The 13,694-nt window shown below is 42.5% G+C and overlaps 1 protein-coding gene across 1 annotated transcript; it reads right to left on the bottom strand.

Annotated features, from left to right (window-relative positions):
- Positions 1-7,316: 7,316 nt before the first annotated feature.
- On the bottom strand, positions 7,317-8,520 carry LOC147604298 (uncharacterized). The gene is made up of 3 exons (XM_086795692.1): positions 8,249-8,520; positions 8,061-8,140; positions 7,317-7,982 (listed from the first exon to the last, which is right to left on the bottom strand). The coding sequence occupies exons 1-3, from the start codon at positions 8,352-8,354 to the stop codon at positions 7,782-7,784; spliced, it is 387 nt and encodes a 128-aa protein (XP_086651818.1). The 5' UTR covers positions 8,355-8,520; the 3' UTR covers positions 7,317-7,781.
- Positions 8,521-13,694: the final 5,174 nt, after the last annotated feature.

Here is a 13,694-nt window from a genome sequence, read left to right as displayed (position 1 = left end):
ACATGGAACAGGTTGTGTCATTGCAGATATTGAGATATGGCACAAGCGCATTGGTCATGTAAATGTACAACGACTGAAGTCTATATATGCAGGCCCAAAATATTGTTGCAAGTTTGCCAAATTTTAAGGTTAATGGTATGTATAAGGTATGTGAAGCATGCCAACTTGGTAAGAAGGCCAAACATGCTTTTCCACATGAAAATCATGTCAGTGCAAGGCCATTGGATGTCATACATTCAGATGTATGGGGACCGACCAAGACTGCAACAATTGCAGGTTGTAGGTACTATGTTACATTCATTAATGAACACACTAGGAAAGTGTGGGTTTATTTCATGAAGGAGAAAAGTGAGGTGTTTGCTCACTTTCAGAGATTTAAAGCCTTGGTCGAGAAGAAAAAAGGCATGCAAATAAAATTCCTAAGATTAGATGGTGGGGGAGAATATTTCTCCAATGAGTTCAGCGATTTCCTGAGAAAGCAAGGAATCAAGAGGCTGTTTACTTGTGCAGGTACACTCCGCAACAACAAAATGGTGTTGCAAAATGGCAAGAGATTTACTAGTGGTTTTATGTTCTCATTTGGGAGTGCTACTGTGAGTTATAGCAATAAGAAGTAGCCAACAGTTGCCTTGTCGAGTACAGAGGCAGAGTACAGGGATGCTACTATGGCAGCTTGTGAGGGAGGTAGCTTGGTTTCAGAAGCTACTTGGTGACATGGGAGAGCCCGTGGATAGGGTAGTTGTCATATATTGTGACAGCATGAGCAGCATACAGTTGGCGAGTAACCCAGTATATCATGCTAGAACAAAGCACATTGAGGTGCATTATCACTTTGTGAGGGAGAAGGTTCTAGCAGGAGATGTAGATCTAGTATATGTCAGCACAGAGGATCAGGTGGCTGACATCTTCACGAAGGCATTGGGCACGGAGAAGCTCCACAGGTTTAGGAGCTTACTTGGAGTGCACTGTTTGGAGTTGAGCTCGAGGAGGGGGGAGTGTTGAGATATCGAGCTCAACTAGTGCTACGGCGGACATTGATGACCCATGCCTAGGTGATAGCTTCTGCATCTACACCACTGGCATGGTTGGTTGAGTAGAGAAGAAGAACATAGAAGAAAATTCAGCTATCCATCTCTCTTGTGTGTGTGTGTTTGCTTACTAGGGTTTGAAGCTCTCCCTCTTCCCCACATTCTCTTTACACACACCTATGGCTCCCCAAGCCATAATCAAAAGCCTCTGCTCCACGTCGACAACCACCTCATAGCTCAAAGCCTCGTTGATACAAAAGTCAGAAGCCTCACCAACGACGAACCTTCTTCACTTGGTAGCATTGGGTACCCAAATGTCTCTTAGAAGCCCAAGGCTATGATGACAATTCCATCATTTGGCTTGCAAGGCATACCCCTCTGTAGTTCGCCCAAACCACACCCACCACGCCAATACCTGTCCAATCGACAAAATGGTTTGGTGACCAACGAGCAGGCAAGTTCCCTCCTCCTCTACAAAATCCTCCGGAATTGCCCACACCCAACCCATGGGCACTCCAAAGCTCAATTTGCCCAACCATTTCAACCTACAAAGCCTCAACCATGAAGCTCCACCCCACCCCTCAACTTCGTCACCAAACCAAGGGACAGTGCTACACATGACTGAGCTCATCCAACCACTCAAAGAAAAGCCCACAACTCTAGCCACATGGGCCACTCAGTACAAAACCCTCTTTAGGGGTGCTGACCAATAATAAACACATAAAAAAAAGTCTCTAGGTGATTAGGACCACGGGCACACCTTTTTCCCATGCCCATGCACAACACTTGCAAATCTCACTAGGCTCTGTCCGATGTGCATATATCGCATAAAGCTTCATCATGCCATCCAAGTACATCTTTGGATGGGGGAACCATGGTGGATGCAAGTATGGTCCATGGTACGACCCATCATCTGGATCTTCTTAAGCACCCCTACAGTACCCGAATAACTGTACTTCATGTCTAATCCATCCTACCCAAAACTTCTTCTTCGGCTCAATACCTATGGACGCTCGACATCGACTACCACTCCTATTCACACAGGATTCCAAAGCTCCAATGACTGAAGAAGACAAAGCATAAAAAGAAAAAGAGAGAACACCACAACCTGATGACTCAACATCCACGGGAGCCAAGATAGCCATCACGGTGTCTTCACAAAGATGCTAGAACTTCATGAGCATCAGCATCTACATACAACATCTCGGAGCTCAAGCAACCTCCATGTGTGTTGTCTCCTTGTCCCTCCGGAATTCTCCACTCGCCACTTGCTTACTAACCTCATTGTTTTACCAACTCCTCTTTAATCATACCACCTACCACTAGGATACTGGTCATTCATTAAGTATTCCATGCTAGTATACTCATTCAAGTAGTAAATAAAAATTAAAAAAAATAAAGAGTACACCATTGGGCACATACAAAAACGCAAACTCATTAGAGCCCACGACTAGCTGGATACTTAATCACCAGCACTCCACTACCTTCTTTCCATCTTACTAACTCCCCCACCCCCTCTCATTTCTAGAGACACGTGAGAACCAACCCAGTGTGATACTTCCTCATGTGCCTCGACAACCCCTCACTGGTTCACGAGAATGCAATCGACTTCAAGAAGGGGAGTATATTAACCAAATATAAGTTAACACATTCCTATGACAACTACGTCCGTGCTATATTGTAAATCCCATTATTTGATGAGAAAAACGCCCTAAAGATACTCCCAAGTATTGAGCTTCAAAGGATAGACAAGAAAATCTTGGTCGGTTGGCCAAACCATAGAGAAAAGCCTTGTAACTATGTTTTGGACGCCTCGGGTCACTTACTCCCTAGTGGGAAAAGGCTTGGAACTATAAAAGTCAATTTCTCTTATTTGTAACTCATTCTCCCATTTGTGCAATAGAAGTGGAGTGTTCTCTCTCTCCCTCTCTCTTACAACTCTAATCTAGCATGTGTGGTGTGCTTAGGATTTGGGTTTCGGAACGATTAGTGCTAATGACTTGTTCCCTCTTGCTTCTCTCTCTCTCTCTCTCTCTCTCTCTCTCTCTCTCTCTCTCTCGATTAAGCCAACCAACGTGATCCTCTTCCGTGGAGATCCCACACGATCATCGCGTGAGAGCTTGCATCACCCATTGGATTAGAGCAACCACCTCGGTGTGACAACGAGTACGAGAAGACGACGGTGACGAGCAACTACAGTGGTGCTCTTGAGCCATGCTCAAGCTCGACGGATAGGCAACTTCCCATGACATGGTTAGGGTAGGCTTTCCTTAACTCACATGGACAAGAAAGAAGGCTCTAAAACTATGTAGAGAAGGGCTCGCTTGGCATTGCTATCTCCTCCCCAAAAATGGCACTAATGTTTACACTTTTGTGCAACTTCTTTAGAGCCAATGCTCACAAGGGTAGTTCCTAGAACAGAGAAAGCCAATCTTGTGTAGAAAAAACCCTCTTGGGAAAGCAAGTCTATCCCAAGAAGAGAAGGTTGTCGAGCTCCTCAACCTTCACAATGGTCAAGGAGATTACTTCCTTAATCTTAACAAATTAGCAAGGATGTTAACCCTTGAACCTCTCTCTCTCTCTCTCTCTCTCTCTCTCTCTCTCACACACACACACCCCCCTCAAGCTCTAAACTAGTAGCACACACTAATCACACTTAATTAGTTAACTACAAGAAAGCATGAGCAAGCAAGGGAGAGAGGGTGAGAGAAGCAAGAACTCAAAAGTTGAATAATGGGAATGATGTTTTCATATTAGCCCAAAATAATTTATATGCATGTGCCTTGGCCGCATACTCGGCCATCTGCCGCCCAAGGCCTTTATGACACCCAACTATTGAGAGCTATCCACACACGACCCTTCTTGGACATCCAGCTCACAAATTGGAAGTTGGTCCATACCCAACCATCCTTTTTCATTCTTGCACAACGTGAGAATAACTTTACAACTCTTGGCTCATAAATTTGCCATGTTACAAAATGTATGCAAAAAGATAGAAGCTTGGAGCAAAAAGTAGCGACTTGATGGTGGCCTTAATTCGTGGGGTTAATACAGTCAAAGCTTCTTCTTTGCATAGGCCTTATTTATTGTTATCACACTCCATGATATAAACTTTTCATGGTTTACATGCCTAAAGTCACTAGAAAAGTAAAGAAAAAAACTATTTTAACCGAGGTATGTCTTACAATAGAAGTTTTTTTTAAATCTCATGTTTCAAAAATAATTGTTCATTAGAGTCATGATCTAGGGGATTATTTTGAATCCAATGTAAGCTAAACATTGAGGCATAACCTTTATGCACTATTTCTTCTCTAGATTTGAGGGAGTATGGATACCTATCAAGTATGCATATGATTGATGACTATGTGTTTTTTTATAATCAACTCATCACGAAGACCCATTTAGGGGGATTTGGTCTAGGAATCTAGATTTTTAATTATGCAGTTGCAGTAATGAGGTAAATTTTTAATTATGGAGTTGCAGTAATGAGGTAAATATTTAATAAAATTTCTTGCAACTGGCCTTGATTTCAAAATCGTATGAAAGCAAGATATCTGTAAGCATGATTGCATATTCAAAGGATGACTATGCTAGATATCCGTCACTTTAATAACCTGATTCAGCTATATATAAAACCATATTATACCTAAGGCATGATTAAGCAAGATATCCATCACTCTAGATCCAATGCCGGAGGAAGCACATAGCCAACTTGAAGACATTCCTCATAGGATATTATATATTTACAAGCGCAGTCCTGTGCCGTTTTAGTATCCCGCAAAAGTACTGCTACGCTCACAGGTGGTTCTCTAATTCCGTTAATTAGACACTAATTAGCTAAATCGGAGCGCTGCCTGATGCTGATCATGAGAGTTAATCCCCATCTCACTCAAAATCTACTACTGCCAAAATTGAGCTCTCCCAAGAGTGCACAGGGTTCTACTGCAAAACGAGGCGAGAGAGTAATGGGTTCATACAGAGAAAGGGGCTGCGTTATGCTAATTATCTCCTTAATTATCCCATTTATACTCTCTGGGATGTTAAGCATGGCGATGTGGGCTGGTTGCTATGATGAAGAGGGTCAGGACCACGAGGGACTTGCCTCGCTTCATCATAGGTTTGATCAGAGTTAAGTACTGCATTATCATCGACCTCGGCTGCAGCCACCACAGCCACCTCGGTGGGCTCCTTGCCAGTAACTGAAACCCATAGAGAACGCAGCCTTCAATCTTTCATCATATCAACCTGCATACAGATAATTAAGGGGTCTTAAAGCAATGCCTTGGAAATAAACCATATCGAAAAGCAATACTTTAAAGAAGATTAATCAAGACCAAAAAGCGAAGACGAGCGGTGTACGTACCTGTGCATCATCCTTTGCCTTAGCTTCTGTAGCTAGCTTTTCGAGCACTATTACTTCCGCTTTTCCATCTGTAGCAATGAGTACACAGTACACAGAAGCAGTTATAGTCCAATGCTAGTTAAGTATCCACACTGCTGCACTAATAAAACCTGACAGGGGCGATTTAGGAACAGTTCTTCCGTGACTCGGACTCGAAAGCACGATTAGAGAGAGAATGCTCAAGAGGGTTGCAAGTCTGACGTCCTTGGCTGCCATGGATGAGGAATGAGGATGTGATCTGGGAATAAATGTGGATTAAAATGCCTCATCCTGCCATGGATGAGGCGAGAAGCAGCTATACTAAGCAAGCAGCATTGGCCGGAGATTGGCGGTTAAAGATGAGAGTGGTTGTGTGTGTGTGGGTGTGGGTGTGGGTGTGGGTGCGTGTGGACTCTGGAGTAATGGGTGGGTTAGAAGACGCAGGCGTATGAAAAGAGATGGATAGCAGAGGCCGAATCCGCCACGAAAAGGGGTCTGCATGGCGACATGAATAGTAAAGTGAAAAGGTGGTGGTGGGACGTACAAACAAAATCAAGTGAATTTATATATGTGTATATATATACATATTGTATACATGTTGTATATATGTATATATATATTGTATACATGTGCGTCTGTACGTGTGTGTATGAGAGAGAGAGAGAGGGGTCTGCTCAGCTCTCCTAACGAGCTTCATATGTATGTATGTATATTTCACATTTGAGTACAAGCTTATAACGAACTGCATCATTATCCATGATCCATCAGCCTTTCTTTAATAATATATATATATATATATATATTATATACTCCCATATATATATATATAACCACCAATAATATAACATGTATATATATATAGAGAGACAGAGAATATATATATATATAACCAATAATATATAAAGTGAAAAGGTGGTGGTGGGACGTACAAACACAAAATCAAGTGAATTTATATATGTATATATATACTGTGTATGAGAGAGAAGCTTCATATGTATGTATGTATATTTCACATTTGAGTCCAAGCTTATAACGAATTGCATCATCTGCCATGATCCATCAACCTTTCTTTAATATAATATATATATATATGTATATATATATATATAACACACAATAATATAACACACACATATATATAATCAGTTTTTTAACCAATATATTAAATACCTCGACTCTGGCACTTCAAAAAATTCGATTGCAACCCCGCCTCTCTATTTCGATGGTTGCAATATACCTAATTTCTATGCTCCAGAATTTTGGCACTCGTTTAAGACACACATGCGTAAATACACAAACGCACGTAGACACATTCCCATACGCACATACATATATACCTGTGCCATGCCGCAGGCGCAACACTGAGGTCACATACTCGTACTTATAATCAAAATGCATACGTCCTACTTGTCTCTTGTGCAGATCTTACGATATTTCACACAGGTCACCTACTTGCACTAAAAATTAATGACTTTTCCTTCGCTGTTGGATCGACATCTTCTAAGCTAGTTAATCACTTTTTTAATCTGAAAAAATGGAAATATCTCTCATGTGCGGGGAACTTTATACATCTACCGCTGCCCACTTTCAGGTGTGAAGCCCCCACAAATTACACGCAAAGGAAGCTCGACTCAACTCAGACAAGCATGCTATCGTTCAGGCCTTTTTTAAACCCATAATAAAGCAAGCTTGAAGTGGTAAATATTTTAATAAAATTTCTTCCAACTGGCCTTGATTTCAAAACCGTATGATATCCGTAAGCATGATTGCATATCTTGAGCTAATTAATATTCGTAAAGATGATTATGCTAGATATCCATCACTTTAACCTGCTTCAGCTAGATATAAAACCATATTATATCCAAAGGCATCATTATTAAGTTATGTATCCTACACTCTAAATCCAATGGCGGAAGTGTAAAAAGCCCAATCATAAAAATACATCCATCATCAAAAGGCCTTGGTTATCGCCAAAACACGGCTGGTAGTACATAGCTTGCCGCCAAATTTGCGATATATTTAAGGCTATAGAAGCACATAGCCAACTTCAATACATCCCTCTGATACATTTACAAGCGCAGTAATGTGCCGTTCTAGTATCCCGCAAAAGTACTGCTGCGCTCACAGGTGCTTCCCTAATTCCGTTAATCAGAGGCTAATTAGCTAAATCGGAGCACTGCTTGATGTTGATCATGAGAGTTAATCCCCATCTCACTCGAAATCTACTACTGCCAAAATTGAGCTCTCCCAAGAATGCACAGGGTTCTACTGCAAAACGAGGCGGGAGAGGAATGGGTTCTACTGCAAAACGAGGCGGGAGAGGAAAAGGGCTGAGCTATGCTAATTGTTTCATATAAGCTCTGGAATGTTAATCATGGCGATGTGGGCTGGTTGCTATGATGAAGAGGGTCAGGACCACCAGGGACTTGCCTCGCTTCATCATAGGTTTGATCAGAGTTGCTTACTGCATTATCATCGGCCTCCGCTGCAGCCACCACAACCACATCAGCGGGCTCCTTGCCAGTAACTGAAACCCATAGAGAACGCAGCCTCCAAACTTTCATCATATCAACCTGCATGCAGATAATTAAGGCGTCTTAAAGCAAAGCCTTGGAAATAAATCAGTTAATCAAACCTAGTGGTGTACGTACCTGTGCAGGCTGGTGTAGCTCATCCTTTGCCTTAGCTTCTGTAACTAGTTTTTCGAGCACTAGTTGTTCCGCTTTTTCATCTGTAGCAATGAGCAAACAGAACCATTATTAGTCCAATGTTAGTTAACTACTGCCAATAAATCCAATGGGATTCAAGGGCATTTTGCAGCGTGGAGGTAATTGATTACCTGATAGGGGTGATGTAGGAACAGTTCTGCCGTGACTCGGACTACAAAGCACGATTAAAGAGATAATGCTCAAGAGGATTGCAAGTCTGAGCTCCTTGGCTGCCATGGATGAGGATGTGGTCTGGGATCAAAATGTGGATCAATATCAATAGACAACAATGAGCAGATGCTAGGAGGCAGGGTTTGGGGGTGTTGGGGAGAAGCAGCTATACTAAGGAATCAAGAATATTGGTGCCAGAGAGTAGCGATTAAAGATGAGGATAAGAGGGAAAAACTGGGTGTGGGTGTGGGTGTGTGGAGTAGTGGGTTAAAAGACCCAGGTGTATGAAGTATTTAAAGGGATGGAGAGCAGAAGGGGAGTCTAGGGGAAAGCCGCGCAGCCTCCAGGCTAAGGCGTGAGGGGGGGGGGCGTGAAAACGTCTGCATGGCGACATGCGTAGTAAAGCGAAGAGGTGGGGGAGAAGGGGGGAGGACGTACAAACAAAATAAAGTGAATATATATATATATATGTGTGTGTGTGTGGGGGGGGGGGGGGGGGGGGGGGGGGGGGGGGGGGGGGGGGGGGGGGGGGGGGGGGTGGTGGTGGTGAGAGAGAGAGGGGTGCCCAGCTCGCCTGACCAGCCCATGGAATTAGCCTCCTTCCTCCATATAAAGGATAACTGAACGTGTAGCATATTTTTGTGCTTTAAAAAAAAGGGAAATAAATCATCCATTTTAGCTTTCATTTATATATATCTCTATATAAATAGCCTCTACTTAGTACTAGATTCCACATTTGAGTACAAGTTTATAACGAACTGCCGACCGGCACCGACGCTTCAGTTCCATCCATCATCCATGGACCATCAAGCCTCCTTCTCATAAAGCCTTTATCATAACACACACACACACACATATATATATATATATATATATATATAAACTCCATTTTTAAACCAATATATTCAATATCGCACTTCAGTTGCAACCCGCCAACCACTCTCTATTTCTATGCTTGGGAAAAAAAAATAAAAATCCTTGCAACAACATTGGCTATATCTAATTTCTATGCTCCAAAAAATTTGTATTAAAAAGGAAGGGAAGAATTGCATTAAAAATTTGTTAGCAACGGAATTGCAAGAGTACCACCATACTCTCTGTTGCAACCACTATGCCAGGGGCTTTTAGGGTATATACAGAGTGCTTGTCACTCACATCAGATTGGGAGCAGTGATGAGCAGTGCCTAGTGGTGGCCGCATCTAGGCTTTGAGCATAATGCCATTAATGTGGGGAACGGGAACCTCTCGCTTGCCGCCTTCATTAAATGAAGTGGGGGCGAGTAAATAATAATGTTTAATATTTTCATCATTTGCAATATAGGCCCCGCAGAGAGAGAAAGAGTGTGTGTGTGTGTGTGAGAGAGAGAGAGAGAAAATGCACTATTTTTTCCCCTCTCTTTCCATATATATATATATATATGATAAAATCATTTTTTTTAAAGAGGCATTGGCCCATTGAAGGATAAGAATTTTGGAAAATGCAAAGAATTTTTAAAAAAGGCCATTGGCCAAACGGAGGATGACGTTGTCATGAGCTGCTGGGGCAACGTGGCCCATTGGGGCTTTTTGATGACACACCGGATTTGTATTCTGCCGCCTGCCACCAAGCGTGCCTATCATTCCTCCGAATCACCACCACACACACACACCACCCACACGTGACACACCCCCTCCTCCCCTCTAAGGCTCTAAACTTTAGTGCCCTTCATTCATTTTTCCTTACACCCATTGCCCCCGTCCCACGGGTCCCACGGTGCCCCCCAAACTTTCACATTACGTCATCTTCCCTCACTTTATTACCCATCTCCCACGTGTTACTCGCACGTGTTACTAGTATCAATCAAGCTCATTTTTAAAGTCTCATTTCCATGCAAATCCACTTGCTATGATAGGAACCTTGATATCCATTCTCCTCTTCCCACATCCACATCTACATCTCTTCTCTTCTCTTCTCTAAAGAGTTTCACAAAGCTCCCACGAGGCAAGAATTTGGAGGTTCGAGAAGAAGAGGAGGAGGTTTGAGGGGTAGAATTTGATTTTGGAACTCTCAAAAGACGTGCAAAGCACAGGTTCCCAACTAGTAAATCTAATAGGCAATTGTTCACATGAAGCCAAAAGTGATCCATTTTATGGAGTCTATCGTTATAAATTGGGTGAGGTTCGATAGAATCCAGAGCGATTTTTGCAAGATTGTCATCAAAAGTTTCGATAGAATCTATAGTGGTTTAGAAAAGGGTGCATGTACCATATAAAATTGATGTAAGAAAAAGTAGTTTTTATTATCTTCAGGTGGATTTGGCCAATGCTATGCATTTTATTGGCTTCACGAATTCATCGTGCTTAATCACATTACACTCAAATTTGTGTTTTGAAAAACATTTTTAATGGGGCTTTATACACTTGCATACACATAAAACTAGCACCATAGTGTTGTAGAAAAGCTGGCTTATATTGTTGAAGAAAAGTTGGGTTATAGTGTTGTAGAAAAGCTCACTTGTAATGTTGTAAAGTTGGCTTGTTTAAGTACGGAGAGCCTTGGAAGAATGGGAATGTGGTGTGAGTAACTTCACTCGTGCCGATTTGCATGGTCAGGTTAGTGGGGCGCGTGGGCTGGTGTATGTCACGCATGTAGGACATTGGGCCTTAGACTTCCATCAGAACACTCTGCTAAAGCTAAGGTATGTGCAAGGGTTCCTACCGATCTAGTACAAAGGCACAGATAAAGTTGTTCTCATTGTGCAGCATGATTATCTTCTGTCCGGGTAGACCACCATCTAAAGTAGAACTCGAAAGATGGCTTCAAGAGGACATTTTTCATGAAAAGGTGGTGTCACTGATTTTTTATCTTGGAAAGGGGTTTTTATGATCTGTTCATTAGGGGACATGATGTCTCTGATGTCTTTGCAGGGCTCCTCTATTTATGGGCCAAAAGCTAGTGCATGTAGTACCTTTTGACCCTCTTTGTAGGGCTCCTTTGTTTATGGGCCAAAAGCTAGTGCATGCAGTACCTTTTGACCCTCTTTTTAATGTTAACAAAAGCTTAAAAGAAGCTTGCCCTGTGTGGGTTGAGCTAGTCGGTCTCCCTCCTTGGCACCGGCCCCGACACTTGGGGATTTAGTCAATTCTCTGGGCCCGACACTGTACATCCCAAAAGGGGAAGGCTCGAGTCGCCACGCGAATACTGTTTGCATTCCCTGGAACACTGGGATTGAGACCCCTAAATCCATGGGGATTTGGGGGAACTGGGTAAAATAGACTTGGCTCTGAAATTTGGCCCCTTTCCAGGGGCATGATTTAAGTGTGGGGGCTTCGGCTACATAGCCAGATTCTGTGGAAGTGGGCCTTATGTGTTAAGCTAGTAGAGAGGAAAAGGAGGTAGTTGATTCAGGAGGGATATGAAAATGGATAAAGTGGAGGCTATTGAAAACCTGAGGAAAGAGGAAAAAGGTAAAGGTTATTAGATCCTCAGGGAAGTGGACAAGCTGAAGGAGGGTGGACCAAAGTCATTGAGAAGACAAAGAACAAATATAGTCTTAGATTAGATAAGGAGGAATCTAGGAGGACTCAGAATAGACCAATGATTAAAGAGAAGGGTGCCAAAAAATCTCCTAGTGATCTTAGCCCTTTGATTTACTCCAAGCCTTTCAGCCCTCTTGGAGGAGCTAATAGTGTGACATCTTCTATTAAAAGATTTAATTGGCAGGTTGGGACAACTTGGAAAGACACCCAAAAATTAGCCCCTGATGAAGGAGGAAATGAGGAGGTAGAGATGGTGTCATAAATTTTCCTTGCATGAATAACAAGGTGGAGGTTAGGGACTGCACTTAGAATGTGAAAGGTGATCAAAGATAGGAAGAAAAATGCAGCCTTTTGGGGTCTTGTAAAAGAATGGGAGCTTTCCATTTTAGCTATCCAAGAACATAATATGTTTGGGTTGAAGGTGGCTACTAGGAGAGACACTTTCAAAGATTGGGTAGTGTTATATGGGGGGGTTGGATGTGGATATAGTGGGGTGATGTCCATTATTAAGAAATCCTTGAAACCTTGTATAGTTGCCAACCACCCTAATGGTAGGGCCCTGGTTGTGGAGATCCAGTTTGGGGGAGAGAGAGTCTGGGTTGTGAATATTTATGGAGCTCATAATTATAAAGATTGGGGAAGTCTCTCTAGGACTGGTTATCTGTTCTGAACATTCAAGGACCTTCTTGCATTCTGATGGGTGATTTTAACATGGATAAAAGACTATCTAATAGAAGCACTTGGAGGGAGCACTATCTTGATGGGCCAGGAAAAAAAGAAGTGGGAAGAGTTAAGAGGCAAAATGAGCCTTGTAGATGGGTGGAGCATGGGGGATTGGGGAATTGTTGACCATGGCCATACCTATTTTAGCTTACAATACTTTGGCTGCTCTTCCAGAATAGATAGGGTCTTTCTTAGCCAACAAGCAACTTGGGTTCCCCACAACTTAAAGCTGGAAATTGATAGTTCCTCTGACCTCTCTGATCACATACCCTTGAAGTGGGAATGGCATGTGAAGGATTGGGAGGAGGAGAAATTGAACCAATTTCCCACTAGGAAATTGAGGGTCAACAATTCCATGCTCAAAGATGAGCTCTTCATCATGTATATTAAAGATGCCATTGGTAAACTAAGAAGGAGAGGCAACAATGAAGGAGCTTGGGATCCTTTGCCAACGATATGCGGGGTATTATTAGAAGGGTGGGGAAACTGAGAGCCTATGAGAGAAAGCAGAGGAGGAAAAGCTGGAGTGAGCAACTAGAAGCTCTAGAGATGAAAGACGAATGGGAAAGCTTACTGAGGATGAGATTAACTTATATACTAATTATATGCCAATTAAGTCTAAAAGAGGAAGATGACAGGCTTGCAAATTTTAGCCTTGGGGCCCTTAGAAGGAGAACTTTCACCTCTAGGAAGAAGCGTGATAGATACTTATTTTAAATTAACTGAAGAAAAAGGTAGTAGGGAACTGGTAGGGAAAATCAAGGATGAGAATGGGCAGGAGCTGGGGGAGATTGACCAGGTAGTAAGGAAATGGGTTGAATTTTTGGGGTCTACATTATGCTTGAAAGAGGATGGGTCTAGAAGAAGGTTCCTAGCTGAAAACAACCTCTTAAACCTGGTGAATCGACGAATTGATCCAGATAAGGCTAGATGGATGGAGCGAGAGGTGGAGCTTGATGAATGTTGGGTAGACTCCTCAAATTGGGTAAGGAAAAATCCCCAAGATGGGATGGGCTCTTAGTGGAATTCTTTCTCTCCTTCTAGCCTTCCCTTAAGGATATAGTTTGGAATATTTATAGAAAGGCTTTCAGCTTTGGATTCTTGGGACAAAGACCTCAAGGATGGAGTGGTGAAGATCATCCCTAAACAAGCTACCTATTAGCA

This window comes from Cibotium barometz, chromosome 62, assembly GCF_041138505.1.
Source record: "Cibotium barometz isolate CiBa-2024 chromosome 62, ASM4113850v1, whole genome shotgun sequence".
NCBI classification, from domain to species: domain Eukaryota; kingdom Viridiplantae; phylum Streptophyta; class Polypodiopsida; order Cyatheales; family Cibotiaceae; genus Cibotium; species Cibotium barometz.
This window is presented reverse-complemented; position numbering and strand designations above follow the sequence as displayed.